The 19,150-nt window shown below is 28.5% G+C and overlaps 1 protein-coding gene across 13 annotated transcripts; it reads left to right on the forward strand.

Moving 5' to 3' along the window:
• Positions 1-1,042: 1,042 nt before the first annotated feature.
• On the forward strand, positions 1,043-18,794 carry L(1)g0196 (inositol hexakisphosphate and diphosphoinositol-pentakisphosphate kinase). 13 transcript variants are annotated; one of them, XM_076384442.1, is made up of 31 exons: positions 1,043-1,182; positions 1,681-1,780; positions 2,154-2,261; positions 5,800-6,000; positions 6,066-6,206; positions 6,292-6,382; positions 6,453-6,607; positions 6,690-6,982; positions 7,051-7,245; positions 7,321-7,407; positions 7,489-7,677; positions 7,747-7,832; positions 7,925-8,062; positions 8,515-8,544; positions 9,216-9,450; positions 9,526-9,734; positions 9,793-10,019; positions 10,097-10,233; positions 10,292-10,406; positions 10,488-10,727; positions 10,805-10,927; positions 11,002-11,159; positions 11,249-11,397; positions 11,760-11,807; positions 13,719-14,000; positions 15,015-15,194; positions 15,343-15,613; positions 15,723-15,847; positions 16,037-16,148; positions 16,250-16,606; positions 16,700-18,794. In XM_076384442.1, exons 2-31 carry the CDS (start codon positions 1,748-1,750, stop codon positions 17,187-17,189), a joined length of 5,205 nt encoding a protein of 1,734 aa, XP_076240557.1. In that variant the 5' UTR covers positions 1,043-1,182; positions 1,681-1,747; the 3' UTR covers positions 17,190-18,794. The 13 variants fall into 13 exon arrangements, with proteins under 13 accessions (XP_076240557.1, XP_076240550.1, XP_076240553.1 ...); XM_076384435.1 differs by having other exon boundaries at positions 13,719-15,194; XM_076384438.1 differs by having other exon boundaries at positions 13,719-15,194; positions 15,756-15,847.
• The last annotated feature ends 356 nt before the right edge of the window (positions 18,795-19,150 follow it).

Raw genomic sequence — 19,150 nt, forward strand, 5'->3', positions numbered from 1 at the left:
TTTCCAAATTAAATTATATTAGTATTTTGTCAATAGTAAAAATAAAGTTTCTGTAGTAAAACAAAACCTACCTTTATTAATTTTATTGAACGTTGGTTTTGTTAATATCAGATTTTTTATTATACATTGTCTACATTATTGCTCCCCTGTTCTTGTATTTTTTGTTCCATGTTAACCCTTATCAGTCATACACTACCTTAATAGCAAGTTAAAACATTAATGTTCTGCAAGATTTAGTTATTCTTCTATATGTGTAGAAGAGTTTTTTATATTACTGTTATGCTTTCAAATTTTATACATAACTCCTTCTTTTATTATCAAAAGTGGTCATTAATAAAACTTGTGTATCTACTGTATACAAAACAATAAAAATAAGAATGTATATATACATATAAAAATGGTTAGGTAATTGGAAAGTAATTATTAGTTAATTAGTAATATTGAAATTGTACAACAAAACAAATTGTTTCAAGAACAATTTAAATATGTATAAATAATAACTATTTTGAATTAATTTAATATATTCATGAAATTAATATTTATTATAATCGTTATTTGTTAATTTGTTAATCTTTCGTTAATTGTTTATTGTAGAAATGGCTACTTAACGATTAAAGTATTAAATAAATTGCTCAATTATCAATGTTTCATTGTAACATAGTGATTCCATAGGAATTTTTATGAAGAATGGACAAAATGAGGTTGATACAAATATATTTCTTATGGTGTAATGTTATTGTAATATAAATACGTAATAAAATTTTATAAACAAAATTTAAATAAAAATGTTGCACTATATAAAACATTTATTTAACAATGGGTCAATTTATTGTCTCAAATGTTCATCAGTTATATACATGTAATGTAGAATTTTAAATAAATTGTATCATAAATTAAAAATTTTTTTACATACTACATATTAGGAACTAAATATGACTTTATGAACGTTAGTTAATAATAGTTTCAAGTTTCAAATATAGTATAATCGTACAGCGTCGAAACGTAATCTTTAAACTGGATGCACAACTCGATACGAGGAATCGAGATTTAAGTTTGACAAGATGTCCAAAAATTGAAGACTACTGATAAGGTTTCAAACTCGGATCGAAATTCGAAATTGTTTATAAAATCTTTATTGCATTGTTAATATACAAGTTTTAAAGTGATTTGAGATTGAAATCGGTAAGTCTGATGAGAATTATTAAAACGAAGTGTAAAGAACTGTGTAATAAGTGGCAATTCGCGTCATTCCGTAAAATTAAAATATACTTAATGATACTGTATAGTATTTGTCTATTACAATTGAGTATTTTTATATTTTTCTATGTATCAGAAATTAATGAAAATTAAATTTCTGTAAAAGATACAAAATTGTCTAACCGTCGAGGTTACTCCCTACTCTCTTCAAATACATTTTCATCGATATTAGTCAAACATACACGTGAACTTAATAAACATCGTCTTAATATAATTGTTATATTAAATTCTGCCTTTGTTTTAAAAAAGGTATGATTGTAAAAAAACTAAAATTTATTACAATCAGAAACATTTATTGAGTATTTTATATATCAGTTTGTCAATTGTGTCAGTAAACACAATATCAGAAACAGCTATTGCCAAAATTAAATTTTTCTTGTATATACTTTTAAATAACAGGATCAATACGTTTGATCATTTCAGGGATATAGGTAGATTCTTTAAATTAAAGTCGAAGCAGCTTTCTTTCCTCAATGAAACCCGTTCTGACATGTCTTACACTGAATTGGAACATGGTTATCAGGTAAACAGAAATTGTGCTCTATTTTAAGGAAAAATTCATTTATGTAGTCTTAGATTGAAAACATTGTTTATTAATTCTTAGCTTTTGTGATTTGTAAAGTAATTTTCAATCATTATTTCTATTTCTTATGTTGTTCCGTTATTACAAAGTAGAATTTATTTTTCATGAGTATTGAATAAATTCTAGTGTTTATATTACAATATATATAAATAATAATTACATTATTTCTTTAAATAATTATATTACAATCTTCTTAATTAATTTATTCTGATAAATACTATATTATACATAATATAATAATGTAGTAAATGTTTAGAAAATTTACATCATTTATTATTAGTTTTATCTACAGTAAATGTTGATTTATTAATAGGGTCTACGAAATGCCAGTCGACCAATTTTCTATGTAGGAGACTTAAACGCTGTTCAGTCAACCCTTGTGGGTCCCGGTGCTTCTTCCATATATTGTTCATCCAAAAGAGTGAGTTAGAAAATTATAATATGTAATCTTTAACTGATATAAAATATTTAGTTTTAATTTCAGAAATACGTCAAATGTAAACATACATTATATTTAAATTTTATTGTTATGCTTGATGCTATTGATCAAGTGACTGAAAGATAATATATATATATATATATATTCGATGATTTATCAAAAATAACTTTTATTATTAATTTGTTACTAACTCTTATTTTTGTTAGCTATAAAATTAGTTACAAGGGAAAAGCATGTGGTAGAATGAATAATTTGTTTTATTTCTAAATTGTAAATATAACGTGATTTGTGTCATTTTGTGTTAAAATATATTTTTAATATAGCCATATAAGTATATGCAGGTTAGAAGATTATTCCAATTACAAGCAAATTTAGTTTTTTACATCTTTTAGAACTATAAAATGACAAAAAAATTGCTCTAAAAATATTTTACTAGTTGGTTTTCGTAAATATAAAAATAAATACATATACCTATATAAAATTTAGGTATGTGCCATTATAATTATTTATACAAAGTCATGTTTCTTAACCAATGTCTTTTAAAAGATTAAATATATTTTATAATAGTCAAGAATAGTGTATTCATTATGTCATTTAATTCTAATGACAATACTTTGTCAATTATTCACAAATAGTTTGGTAATTTATAAACCAAATGATTATTCTCTCAGTATTTACCAGTCTAAAAATAAATTGTTTCAAAAATACTTAGATGGATTTTGCATTCTTCTGCAAACACGTTCATAGTTCATAACATTTAAATTTTGTGTAATTTAATGTGTATTCTCATATATCACATGTTTAATTAAATAATATTTGTGACAAGGGCTACATAAATATTAGAGTGTTATGTTAAGTGTGGTTGTTCGTAGTGAGGTCATTACAAATTGAAAGGAAAAAAAAATGAAAAGAAATATGTTCATGTCAAGTGGAATATATAGTTGTGTTTTGTGTTCTTAGTCTAATTTTTTAGATTATAGAAAAATTTACATTTATGTCTTTGCTATAAATGTATGGACACTTTTTTATTTATGTTTATTTAATCTATCATACGAGTTTGTGTATCACGTATGTATTTTAAGTGTCATTAATATTGTTAATTACATATTGATTTTTGTTGATAAATATACATAGTTCATAATATCTTAAAATTGGATCGGTAATGGAAAATTCAAGTTCTTCATCGCCTCCATTGGTTCCTGATGTTTACATGTGCGATTGTGATAATGAAGCTGAACCATATTGGCAAATAATGGTAGAGTTTCTCTTCTTTACTTTTTTTAAAGTTATTAAACATCTCTATTATTAAATTTAAGTATTATTTTGTAGCTTTTTTATAACAGCTTTTAAGTGTACCATATATATAAACAATATAATTTAAGTGTATGTAACTTATATACATTATACATTACCATTTGTAAATATGTTAGGTGTAATGAAAATTACAGCTTATATTTCATAACACTTTTTCTTTTGTTAAAATCATATATCTTGTGATGTTCTCATGCAAAACAAATTTATTCTGACACAGTCTTTATGAACTGAGTGTTGTAAAGACATAATTCTTCCTTTATCTTTATGTAGATCTCTTTGTTTATTTAATCATATTCATTCTCAACTGAATGCAATCTCTTATGCAGTACTGTTAACATTAAAAGAATTGTGAGATAATCTAAAAAGATAGTAATACAATGGTGACAATTGACAAAATTTAATTAATTATTAAGTGTTCACTGATGTATAGTTGAGATATTTTCTTATAATTAAATTAAAACTTTATGTATACACACACACGCGTACACACACGCACACATACATATATATGAATATTGAGTGCAGTTTTGTTTTATATATCATGTACAAATTTTGTTTAATATCAATGTTATGCCATATTCAAACATTCCAGAATATTTAGATACAAAGAAAGTCCAAGAGTAGAATATGATAAGATAAAATAGATTTAATTACTGTACAGAAATATATCTTACATATAGATGAAACCTTACGCATCATAAAAAACCACATTACACAATAAATGTTCTGTTTTCTTAAAATGTTGATTTTATCATTGATATGAACAGTATATATGTTATACAATAATCATAACAGTATTTTGCACTTTTTAATTAGTTAATACCACTTTTTCAAATATAATTTATAGTTAAATGAAATTGAAATTTAATATGTAATATATTAAAATGATAAAAGTAAACAAGAAAGTTTTGAATAAATTATTTATATTAATTTTGTGAAACAGTGAGTCTGTTTTAGTGCAATATTATCTAGAAAAGCATAGTTATGGAATGGACATGGTTAAAAGATTGGTGGCGTTTGAAGAAATGGCGTTATCGAAATAAACAAAAGGCTCCAACACCTGCTAATAGTACTGAAGAGATCACAGATGTAGATACAAATTGTTATTGTGATGAGTGTCTTGTATGTTATAATAATATTTAATTTATCAAATTGCCTTTAATAATAGTCATAACATTTAGAAATAATATTGTTTTCTACTCTTATGTGCATATTGTAAATTAATGGAATGCAAGTTTATCCTCGAAATTGAAAGAAGTATATTTCTAAAATAGAATTTTGTATATAATTTTTAGTATTTAAACTTGTTTACATCAAGTATACATGATAAGAAATTGTGTTTTAATTATATAATTTAAAAGTCAGAATAAACCAAATCTTTATATGTAGAAAAATAACATAATCTTTCAGCTTAGAAGTGTATTTATTTATACTAAAAATATTTTTAAGACAGTTTTAAACCATTAATTTTTCAACATGTAAAAATTATTACAGTTAAGTTTATTCTAATTTTGAATTTTATTAAACATCTGTAATAGTAGGTTGCTAATAACATGCTTTATAATGATATAGTGACATAAACATAATTTTAAGTTAAAATTATAGAGTGATAAATCATCGAATGTTGTAATTAGAAATTTGGAAATTTTGAAGCATTTTTAATTGTTCTTATTTTTGCAAAGCACAGAATATCTGCTTCAAGTTACAGTTTTTAGTATTTCATTTATAGTGTCCTTTTCATATAGGCAATAATGTTTGTGGTTAGTCTATAGATTTTTCATCTAATTGCTTGGAAAATGAAGAATGTAATAAGTGGTAGAAGGAATATTAATTGAAAACTGTATGAAAATCATTCTAAACAAACTCTAGATAGATTTGGTTTTTTATCCCGTTTAAAAGTGTACTGGCTGAGCAATGTTTAATAGAGATGTCAGTGAATATTTTCAAAAGTTTGGAATAAGTAAAATATATAATTGTGTAAATTATATTCCATTTTATTACATTATTATAGTAAGTAGTATATTATACTATGCTCATTAAGTTATTACTAATTCCTTTATAGCCTTTATATGTTTATTAATATTTATAAAAATCTATACATGAACTGTATATAAGAAAGATATTAGTGAGAAATATAATGAAGAGAGTGTGACAGTAGTTGATGTAGATAATATAATAAATTTTAAGTAAACAACTTCTTTTTAAGGCCGAACTGTCGGACGGGTGCAGTAATGATGATGGATGTATGGGTGGCAGTGATTTGGAAGGGGAAGGGAAGCAAGTTTTGGTTGGGGTCTGTGCGATGGCTAAGAAATCGCAGAGTAAACCGATGAAGGAAATTTTAACAAGGCTGGAAGAATTTGAGTACCTTAAAATAATAGTATTTCCTGAGAAGGTCATTTTAAAGGTAAGACAAATCTATGAGACAGAGGATTGAATGATTTGTTTTTTCATGAAAATGTATATTTATAGGAGTCTGTAGAAGATTGGCCAATTGTTGACTGTTTAATAAGTTTTCATAGCAAAGGCTTTCCACTTGACAAAGCTATTAATTATGCTAATCTTAGGAATCCTTTCATTATTAATAATCTACCAATGCAGTATGATATTCAGGTAAGTAGAATTCTGTATTGACTAAAGTAAATCTTATAAAATGTAATGGCAAAATATGAATAAAATATTATATTTTTATGTACAGGATCGCAGAAGAGTCTATGCTATTTTAAGCAACGAAGGTATTGAAATTCCAAGATATGCAGTGCTAGATAGAGATTCATCTGATCCTAAGCGTATGTAACATACATATTGGTTTGGATTTGTTATTCATTTTGCATATATGTAATAGATATCTATTTGTAGATCATGAATTAGTAGAATCAGAAGATCATGTGGAAGTCAATGGTGTTACATTTAATAAACCATTTGTTGAAAAACCAGTGTCTGCAGAAGATCATAATATTTACATTTATTATCCTACATCTGCAGGTGGAGGTAGCCAAAGACTATTTAGAAAGGTACTATTATTGATTAGTGTAATCAATGAAAATATTTGTAATTGTAGGATAATAATAAAGAAACTTTATATTTGTTTTATAGATTGGAAGTCGCAGTAGTGTATATTCACCAGAATCTCGAGTTCGTAAGACTGGTTCTTACATTTACGAAGATTTTATGCCTACAGATGGCACAGATGTTAAAGTTTATACCGTTGGACCGGATTATGCTCATGCGGAGGCACGAAAAAGTCCTGCATTAGATGGTAAAGTTGAAAGAGACTCAGAGGGAAAAGAAATTCGTTATCCCGTTATATTAAGTAATGCTGAAAAACTGATTAGTAGAAAAGTGTGTTTAGCCTTCAAGCAAACAGTTTGTGGTTTTGATTTACTTAGGTAAGTAAAAGTTACACTTCAATTGAACAAGAAGGAAGAATACAAAATATAGAACTAATACTTTTCAGAGCAAATGGTCAATCATTCGTATGCGATGTCAATGGATTTAGTTTTGTAAAAAATTCAAATAAATATTACGATGATTGTGCCAAAATTTTGGGAAATATGATTCTAAGGGAGTTGGCACCTACTTTACATATTCCATGGAGTGTTCCATTTCAGTTGGACGATCCACCTATTGTTCCAACTACATTTGGAAAAATGTAAATTTATTTTGTTTTTTTAATATATTTTATTTATTAAATGCTATTACATCAGTCATTTTTTATATTTTACAGGATGGAATTACGTTGTGTTGTTGCTGTTATTAGACATGGTGATAGAACACCAAAACAGAAAATGAAGGTAGAAGTTCGTCACCCAAAGTAAGTATAGTTTTCAAAATTTCTCTTAAATCCAGTTTTAGATAATATAGTCGAATATACATTATTTATTATTTTAAACAGATTTTTCGAAATATTTGCAAAATATGACGGTTATAAACATGGTCACATCAAATTGAAACGACCTAAACAGTTACAAGAGATATTGGATACTGCACGTAGTTTATTAGCAGAAATACAACATCGAGCTGCAGGACCGGAATTGGAAGAAAAACAAGGAAAACTTGAACAGTTAAAAAGTGTTTTAGAAATGTAAGCATTACATTTCTGTTATCATGTTTTAATACAAAGATACTACAAATAATTAAAATCATGTTGCAGGTACGGTCACTTTTCAGGAATAAATCGTAAAGTACAAATGAAGTATCAGCCAAGGGGACGCCCAAGAGGAAGTTCCTCAGATGATGGTATAAAGAATACTACGTACATCGTTTTACTTGTGTTATAATAAGTAAACAATATCAATAAATTTAATGTCTTACTTTGTATTTTCTGATAGATCGACTTGGAGAACCATCACTTGTCTTGATTTTGAAGTGGGGTGGAGAGTTAACACCAGCTGGGCGCGTTCAAGCTGAGGAGTTAGGAAAAATATTTCGCTGCATGTACCCCGGCGGACAAGGTAGACACCTTAGTGGTTCGTATCTTATGTTCATACGCTTTTCATGCTCATTTTTAAGTTAATTTTCACATTATAAAAAATTGTTTCTTTAATGAGTTTCATACGCTGGCTGAACTTCGGCTGGATTTACTTTTTGTCTGAATTGCTCCAATTGAGCGTATGCATAACATATTATTGCTACATTTTCGCTCAATACATATGTATATATATATATATATATATATATGTATGTATATATACGCACATAAGATATTTTACGAAATAGAATTCATGTATAAGTATTAGAAACTTGAATTCCATCGTTTAAGGTATTTATTTGATATCAGTAATATTAAGAGGTAATAGCAAATTTATGCTTCCACATTCTGAATCAAATTACGTGTCACGTTATTTATATAAAGGATAACACATATTTTATTTATGTGAAAAAATATTTGATTCATAGATTATTTCAAATATTATTTCAGAGGAAGACTCAGAGATGTTACCAAACCACGGTAACTTTTTATTCTGAATCAACGCTTGTTTGTAGTTGTTTGTAGATTATGGTTTATGCATAGAAATAGTAAGTTAGAAATAATAAATTCTACTGTGTATGACTATTATAATTGGCAGGTAAAAACATTGACAATATATTTAAAAGATAAAGTGTTTAAAGAAAATGCTGTTTCTATGCCAGTTGTATGTGTATTCTACTTTATTACAGTGAAATGCTTCACAGTTCAATAGTAGTTGCTTTTATACATTTTGTAGCGTTCAATGTTTACTTATCCTATTTTTTAATAGGTCTATTAGTTGTGTCTCACTGTTTCAATTAAACTTTATATGTATTATTACATTTTTTCATGAACACGTGCTTTCACAAGCATATGTCGTTTCATCAAAGTGAAAAAACAACTTATTAAACAGTTTTCCTCATATTCGCGAAAAATATTATACATACATCAATAAATATCAACATTTAATTAATTAGATTTATATATTATAAGTATGCAAATGAATAATGTAACTAATGATTTTTGTAGCAGTCTTTTTTGATCTTCTTACCAGAACACAGATCATCTGCAGACTTCATTCATACTTCATGTTTCTTAAACATTCAAGATGTTATTTAAAGATTGTTACGATACTTTCTGTCTTTGTAATGTTTTTCTTTGTTAATATATAGGCGACTATGCTGGTGCTCAAGGACTGGGTCTACTACGACTTCATTCTACTTTCCGTCACGATTTAAAGATTTATGCAAGCGATGAAGGAAGAGTTCAAATGACTGCAGCTGCTTTTGCAAAAGGTTTACTTGCACTCGAGGGTGAATTAACGCCTATATTAGTTCAAATGGTTAAAAGTGCCAATACTAATGGTCTTTTGGATAATGATTGCGATAGTAGTAAATACCAAAATATGTACGTAAAGTAGTTTTAAAAGTAATTCAAGTAAAAGAATTTGTATAAGTTTTAATGGAATGTAATTATACCTAGGGTGAAAACACGACTTCATGAGCTGTTACAGCAAGACAGAGAATTTACTCGGGAAGATAGAGAACAAATAAATCCTGGAAATGCGTTAAGTATTAATGCAGCAATGGATTTCGTAAAAAATCCAGTTCGTTGTTGCCAACACGTTCACATTTTAATTCAGAAGTTAATGGATATTGTACGAATAAAAAAAGATGATCCAAAAACGAAAGGTATGAGTCCAATAGTAATCATGTGTTAAAGTAATAATCATGTGTAAAATGTTTTTAGATACTATTCTTTATCATGGTGAAACTTGGGAATTAATGGGTCGTCGATGGGGTAAAATTGAGAAAGATTTCTGTACCAAAAATAAAAGATTTGATATATCAAAAATTCCGGATATTTATGATTGCATAAAATATGATTTACAACACAATAATCATACGCTACAATTTGAACATGCAGAAGAATTGTATATTTATTCCAAATATCTGGCAGATATTGTTATACCACAGGTTAAAATTTTAATGATGTTACTGTAATGTTTTACGTCTGTTATGCTTCTACTTTTAAATTTCTTTGTTTGTAATAGGAATATGGATTAACAGTACAAGAGAAACTTACAATAGGGCAAGGTATTTGCACTCCTCTTTTGAAAAAGATACGAGCCGACTTGCAAAGGAACATTGAAGAATCTGGAGAAGAAACAGTCAATAGGCTTAATCCAAGGTAAGATGAAATTTTAATACTTTCGAGATACATTCTAGATTGACATTAAATATTTTAGATATTCTCATGGTGTTTCGAGTCCTGGTAGACATGTTCGTACGAGACTTTACTTTACAAGTGAAAGTCATGTACATTCTTTATTAACTGTTTTACGTTATGGCGGTTTACTCGATGTGAGTGGAAGTTTTTTTATTGCTTCCAACATCTTTTTGGTTAAAGACAATGTAAAAACATTTTTAATTCGTTAACAATAGGTAATGAAAGATGAGCAATGGCGTCGAGCTATGGAGTACGTTAGCATGGTATCAGAGTTAAATTATATGTCACAAATTGTAGTTATGTTGTATGAAGATCCAACTAAAGATCCCAGCAGTGAAGAACGCTTTCACGTTGAGCTACATTTTAGCCCTGGTGTCAATTGTTGCGTTCAAAAGAATTTGCCGCCAGGACCAGGTTTTAGACCTCATTCGCGCAATGAAAGTAGTCATAATATTGTAAGTAAATTATATAAACGGTTTTTCTTTAATAATCATAAATGTATTACAATCTATGTTTATTATAAAATGTTCAGGGTGAAAGCGGTGGTGGTAGTTCTGCACAAGATACTATTTCTCAATGTAGTGCACGAATAGAAGAAGAAGATGTAGAATTAGGAATTTTAGAAGATGATTTTATGAATCCACCAGTGCAATCTGTACGTATGAGTTTTCTTCTCAGAGTTTGTAAAATATATAAGATTATTGATTACATTTTTATTTAAACATTAAGGATACTCCTCCTCAAGTGGCAGAAATTGACACAACAGATTCAATAATGGATAGTCCAACAACTAGCAGAGCTGTTGATATGATGGATTTAGATCCTAATATGATGGATGAACCATTTGACAGTGGTTTTCTACAAAGTTCTGCGCCGATACCAATCAGGTGTGTAAAAAAAATGTTAGTTTACCACAAAGTACTTATACAAAGTAAAATTAAATGTTTCTTTTGCAATTAATAATTTTACTATTTAGTGCACGGACAGTAGCTGGTCATGAAGCAGCTAGACTTGGCAGTCAATTAGCTGCTAGTCAACGTCAGCGACGCGATACAGAAAGAGGTGGAATTGTTGAACCACGTGCACGTAGCTATGATCACCAAAGACAAGACAAGTCCGAGAAAGGTAAGGCTGCTTCAATATTAATTAAATCTAAGGCATGCTTTATATTGGTAATAAAATAAGGCTATATGTGGTTACGCATGATAATGATAAATAATTGAATTTTTATTTGAAAAAATCTGATATAAAACTTGTTTTGAACCAAGGATGAAAAAGGGACTCTGTAAATATTTATCATGTTATTTTGGATAAGTACTGTCATAACGGCATGATGCTATAAAATGTGATAAAAAAGCTATATAATTATGTTGTAGAAAAATTCAGTTTTTACTTTTACTGTACCATTTTTTGGGAAATTTGTGATCAATCGAAATTTGGAATCAGATTTTGTCGCAAAATTCGGTGTTTCTCATGTCTTTTTATAGCTGCGGACAAGCTGCAGTATCAGAGCTTGGACGCGGTCAACAAAGAAGGTATGTCATTTTGACTTCCTGTTATAATTTTAGCAGGGTGGTACATATTAAAAAGAATGCGTTATCTTATTTTCATTAATTTTAAAATCTCTTTATAATTTAATAGGAAGGATTTATTTTGTTTTCTTACAAGATATATAAGTTATTAAATATGGATCCTGGCTTTTGCAATAGTAACTTTTAGTTGCGTTGTATACCGCTGCCAGTTTGCATCTTTTACCAACATTCTACGAATTTAGCATTTCCATGTATATATATTATATTTATTTTTTCTAAAATCATTTAAATTATTCTGACATATCCCATAGTAATTTTAGAATGAAATCATACCCAATCCTTCCTTAATAATGTATTATTTTTTAATATTATAAATACCACTTTCTGTTCGATTATTTTGATTTTTATCTATTGTTGTATACAGAGGTGTTTTATTTTTGTTATCAAATACTACAATATTGAGGAATTGCTATGGGAGTAAAATTTGAATTTAAATAATGTAAAAATTATTTAAATACAAGTATAACCCAGTACTGAAATAATAGATAACTGATTTTGAAAAAACATAGAATTAGGATATAGCTGGAATTCAGTTGAAATAACTCTTTGCTCAGCGATAGTTGTGCGCGTGGAAGCCAACTAATTTATATCGGCGACTGTTTGAGTTACACACTAATATTAACCCTTTGTGGATAAGTGTCGACAAATAGTCGCCCGTTATCATTTGGTATTAAATGATTTTGTCTATAAAGGGTTAAGTGTGGTTCATCTAGCCGCCTTCCTGATTCCTTCATTCCTAAGCTCACTCTTCCACTAAGATTTGCAAATAACAATGCTTAGTTATTTTTTAAGATCATACCTGCTTTTTCTCGATATGTAATTATTAAGTGGCTCTCATGATATATCATATTTCAGGTTTCATTATTCATAAATTGAATCATGTAATTATATCATATACATATATTTTTGATTGAGTTTTTTTCTTATTTATTTATATAAATCCTTTGGAAACATTATTTTAACACTGCATTTGGAAAAAGTAAATTTTATATTAAAGTTTAGCAAAACATGTTTTTAAAGATAAAATGAGATATCTTTACATTTTTTTAAAAATCTTTATTTTTCATTTCTCATACTATGTAATAAAAATTTCTATTTCATAATAAATTATATTTTTTCTCATTGCTTCTTTGATGTTAAATTCAAAAAGGAAATTCATTTTTAGATTTGTCTAATTAAAATGGCTTGTAGTGACAACCAAAAATTTGATACAAATGAAGTAAATTTATATAAGGTATACAAATATTAATTTTACAAAATTTCTAAAATCTTTGGTTGCCATTAATCATAAAATTTTATTATCACGATGATCATGGATTGTGTTTCTGTCTTCAAATTGATGTTGTCTGGTTGGCTTACTGGTTGCATGGCTATTATGTGCCATGGGTGTGTAACATTAATCAAAGTTGTGCTTTTTAAATGTAACCCATTTAACATATATGTTGTTCTCTCTATTTCTATTATTTTATTCCTCCATTGGTAATGAATCTTTTTATCAAACTGTTATTTATGATATAATTTAGCTTTTATAATATATGATAGTAAAAGTGTAATAACTAAGGACTTCTCAGAATTTATTATAATTGCTCACTAACAGGATTTAATGATTGTTTCTAAAAAAATTACTCTTTCTTAAGCGAAAAAAAAATTTGTTTTACTGATATAATCAATGGTTCTTGGCAATTTTTACTTTCATTTTTTATTCAGTGATGGGTTTATTTAATAGTCTCTATTTATTCTCTTCTCTTTTCTTTTCTTTCCTTCCTTTACCCTCTCTTTATATCCTGCTGCTGCATTGCCATTTTTTCATTCTAATTGCATTTTGTCATCCACAAATACGCATGTAATACTCAGATGAGCATGTAACAGAGCACAGAGTAGAGGGATATAGACAGACATTACTGCATGTTCCTATGGAAAAGGTGGCTTTGCCTCACTCCTTTAGTTCACCGGAGTTACCTGTTCCTTCGAATGAAACTTCCACTTCGTCAACTTTAGTGACTTTACACAATACTCCTCTAGTTTCACCGAGTAGCAGAACTTCGGATTTCACGACTATTGTGCTCCCAGTTCCTACAATTCATTCTTCAACATATCTTGATTCAGAAGAGATTGATTTTCAACTCCATTCCCAAAGTAAGAAATACGGACGTTCTAATTCAGACATGCTTCTGTCTTGTATTGAAGGTTCTAGTCAGTTTAAAGATTCCATAAAAATATCACAAAGCAATTCATGGTCAACATCTTCTCCTTTGTTGTCTTTGCTTGAGAATACTTCAGAGACAGCTAAAGATCAAAACAAAGCAGTAAAGCGGTCCCGTTCATTGTCTCCTTATCTGTCCAGATGTCTTTGTTATAATTGCAATGTGTCCGAGTTGATTTTGCAAAGCAGAAACTTGCCACCAGTTGAACGTTCAAATTTTAATACTTATTTTGCTCGTTCTCTATCGCACAAATTTTTTAATTGTTCTTGTTATTTGAATCTATATCAGGATGCATCTAATCGTTCCTCTTGCAGCATTTCTTCAAATGATAGTTGTGGAAATACTAAGGAGCTTCATCACTTGATGAAGTTTGATTCAAATCCATGTTTAATTAGTGCACCTCACAAGGAAACACAATTTGAAAAACGACAAAATGTTAATTCTTGTTCTTCAGAGGTAATAAATGATAGATTTTCTATAAATAAAAATTTGACACCAAAGAAAAAAGAAAAGTGGATATTTGACAAGAGAATAATTAAGTCAATATTTAATGCTAAATCTACCGTTCAACATACACGTATGCCAACCAGAACGATATCCTGTCCCAATTTGAATGCAATATCAGATATCCTGCCTTTTGATGTTTCACATTGTTCAATCAAAAATTCCTCAGTTGGCTATACCCGGATTCGCAGACATTGGTCTCATGCCAGAGTGAATGTCCAATTGTACAATAGTCTGATAGATTTATTGGATCATAGTAATAAGCCTCATTATATATCTTCTGTGCATGGTGATGATGTACACGTCAATCATGATACTCTTCGCAAATCTAGTCATCGTGCCAAATGCCCACGAGCATCGTTCTCCCGACTCCAACCACAAAGATCCTTCTCATCTCCAGACACACGACCTTCAATCATTCAACCTGACCCTACCTGCACAGCAAGGCGCCACCGTCACAGTATCTCCGGACAGATGAGTTATTTCAAGCTGTTGGGCTACAACGTCAACAAGAAGCTGACAGGATCAGCAAACAGTCTGTTCAGCACTGCAGTTATTAGTGGATCTTCAAGTGCTCCAAATCTAAAGGACATGGTTCCTGCTCACACCTCTGCTGTTGCTGGTAAGTGACAATTTTTTATTCAAATTTCATGATATTAAAATTCAAATACTTCAGATTGTGTTTAATTTAGCTTGGAGTATTGCTAAATGGTATTTTATTAAATAATTATGTGATATTCATTCAACTAATTCAATTTCATGTTTACCAGCAATAGAAGGTTTTGGTGTACCTCCAATAAGACCTTTGGAGACACTGCACAATGCATTATCGCTCCGTCAATTGGATTCATTCTTAGAAATGATGACTATTGCACCCCTGTTTCGAACACCTGCTTCTTCACCTCCAAAATATCCATCACCTGGTGGTTCAACACATGAATCTGTTAGCCAGAATCTTGGTATCGGAGGAATAACTCGCGAGTACCACTCTTCCGACTTGGAAGCTGTCAGGTACCGTAAGAAATTAAATGAATTATCCTTGTGAGTATTAAGTTTTCTCCTTATTTTGGATTGTATCAGTTACTAAAATACTGTCATCATAAAATCGTGTTGTTATAAGTTTTGTTTAAATTTTATTATAATAATATAGCCTCCTGCAACAACAAAATAATTTCCTATTTAGATACATCACACCAACTGCTGTACAGTATAAACCTTCAAATGATGGAGAATCTTCTGATCTAAGAAATCAGTTATCACCAACTAGCCCCAACAGTAAGTAACATTTGAGATCTGTTATTAATATAATCAAATAATAATACTATTCTTCAAGAGTTTAGGGGAAACTACTTAGTACTTATATATTTCTAAGAACTTAATTTTAAAAATTATTTCAATATTTATTTTTATTGATATTGTATAGATTACTTTATAAAATAAATATTATGTACATTATTTTATTAGGTACTGGGTGGAGTAGTGAGCCACAATCATTTTTATCATCTGAACCTTCATCTCCTGCACCAACTTCAGCAGGAGAATGTAGTATGTCCATAAGCTTAATTAGTAATGAAGGGTAAGAAATATCTAATATTGGTTATATTCAATTAGACTGTTCTATAGAAATTGAAATACATATAAAATATGAATTTTTCTCACATACATCTTATGTTATAGAACACAATCTTTTAATACGGGTCCTAAATTTCCTATGACTCCATGCTTGGATGTCGACTTCAACGAATTTTGCATGAATATTGACCATGAACATAGAGAAGGTCGTGGCAGTGTATCATATACGGATTATTATAGTAATGAAGATGGACAAATTCAAAAATATAGTTTTGGTACAGGCTTTAGTAGTAATTTACAAAAAGTCATACACCCAGATGATCTCCCTATTGATGACGATGAGGATCATACGATAACGTTAAAACAAACTGAGGAACAAAAGAAACAGGATGTTAAGCAAATATTCGAACAGAAGGAAGTTTCAAATACAAAACCTAGTGGCAGTTACAAGAAAATTGGAAGGTTAACATTACTGAAAAATTGAATATTAAAAATTACATTCCCAAATAAAATTAAGTCCTATAATTAATTCTACTTGTTCAAACTGTCTTGTAGATTTCTTGTTGAGAGTATGGATATATCAGACGAGGATGTTAGAATCAAAGAAGTTGACAATATAGCTGTATGTATGATGTCTGATAAAGTAAAAAATTCTATCTCTCAAAAATCTGAAGTTTCCAATACAGAAAAGAGTCATAAAAGCAAAGATGGTAGTACAGAAACGACGCAAGAACAAGGAAAAGTTCGCTCATTCAACAGTTCCAAAAGAAAGAATTTATCTCGTTCACAAAGTGTTTCTACACCGAAAACACCTATACCCAAAACTGAGATGAATTTCAGTTATAAATGTGCATCGAAATTGAGCTCACTCGCAAATATATCCGACAAAGATTTAGAAAACTGGAAGCGAAGCATGGTACAAGCAAAGACTTCTCCTCCTACTACAGTAAGTCCAGAAGAACCAGTCCTAACAGTGGCAAGTAGTTTAACAGACAGTTCTAGCGTGACCATAGGTTTTAATGTAGAAGAGGAGAGGAATGAATAACTCAATTTTTAAATTTGAATTCAATAGATAGGAAACAATATAGATACACATTCATGTTAATATATAATGCTGAGAAGTTGTTACATAACGTATCAAAGATATAGAGAATTTGAAAAACAAAATATGCTTTTTACTTGTAAAAAAAACAAAGCTATGTAAATTTCTCTTATATTATTTCTGTTTTATATTTCTTACGAGTACTACTTGCTATACATATAGTATGAATTGATTAATTTTAAATCATAAGTTATACAAACAACTTATGCATTGTAGTGTATGTTAATTTCGAATATGTTACGCTTAGTAGTTTAAAATATCTTTATTGATTAAAGATATGAACTTTCCATATTACCTGCAAAAATGAATTATTTACTAAGGAGAGATATTGAAATTCATGAAATAACAATGACATTCCTCTTGTTCAGTTTTGTACTTATTGCTACTTAAATGTAAAAAATCCTGTTTTAGATTAACACTTATATGTGTTAATGTTGTAGTATTTTTGTAGATAGTAAATGCACAGTGTGTAATGTAGTCTGTAGTATATTAAAGAAGGTGATATAAATCTAAAAGAAAAAATGCTTTTCATACAAAAAAAAAAAGAAAAAAGAAAAAGAAAAACAAATTTTGAATATTTGTTAACTTAGTTTACGTGTACTAGAACTGAAATATATTTGAGAAAAAATAACACAAATGTAAAAATATTAAGATTTTAAAAATGAATGTAAATATCTTGCAAATTAGTGTAAGAAAACAGAAAATATGCACTATTTTCTTTATGAATGCTTGTTATTAAAGAAAATATAACAGTTGAATATAACAGAGATATAATCGCAGCTTTAGATAGAGTATAAGTATCCAAGGTGCTATGCAATTAAAGACTATTACGTTCCTAATTCATTTTATACATTATTAGCAGTAAAATTATTATACTCGAATTCATATTACTCAACAATTTTGTTGTCTAAAATATTTCATCTATTTTGAAAAATGTTCAAAGATTTTTGAAATAATGGGACAAATTAACACCTACAAACTTTTAATGTCAGAAAGATTGAAAGGCTTTTTCTTACAGAAAACAGAACCTCAGACTGCGGAAGGCAAGGTACTCAATTACCTTTTTTAGCACGAGTAATTTACAGATACTAACATGGGTTTTTATTTTGAAATATCTCTTGTTACATTATCTTTAAGGTAGAAGAAATAGCTTTGATAATGAGATTATGTGATTTTATGTATAATTTTTAGAATTAAGTGAGCTGAAATTGATTTTAATGTGTTCTTGAATATATACAAATTTTTTATTTAGTATATGATATACATTTTTTAGCGAATAAACATTCTCACGTAAATTTGTCATCAATTTTTGTCGTGTATTGTTAAAAAATTTAATATCATTATATCTTTTAAACACTCAGAAATTTATCTCTCAAAATAGATTGATTGTGAGTGTCATAAAGAATAAACACCAGCAAGTCTTTTATTGTAAACAAGCTGTAATAAAATATTTGATGTAATAACAAGAATAATTATTGTATTCAGTATTAAAAATGTGAAACACTGTTTAAAATGTATGTATGAATAAAACGGTAGAATAAAATATAAATTTAAAAAATAAAGTTTATCTATTTTTGCTCTTATTTACATTGTAATTTCTTATATGCTGCCCTTTATGTGCACAACAAATACAGCCAACTCAGCAATTCTGGCCGCACCGACATTCTTTATCTCTTTCTTACAAGTCATTGAATATGACGGCCACAGTTGTTTTAGCTAGTTGTATGTATGTAATGTATGGATGACATGGAATTTGACGAAAAATGAAATGTTATTTTATTAATTATACAATTATAAATTCAATTGTATATGTGTAATTATTTTCCAACGTATTTAAAGATCAAAAAATATTTAAGATGTGCGTTGTATGGTACTAAAAGAGACGTATTATGATAATAATTATT

The sequence above is a fragment of the Calliopsis andreniformis genome, chromosome 9, assembly GCF_051401765.1.
Source record: "Calliopsis andreniformis isolate RMS-2024a chromosome 9, iyCalAndr_principal, whole genome shotgun sequence".
NCBI lineage: Eukaryota > Metazoa > Arthropoda > Insecta > Hymenoptera > Andrenidae > Calliopsis > Calliopsis andreniformis.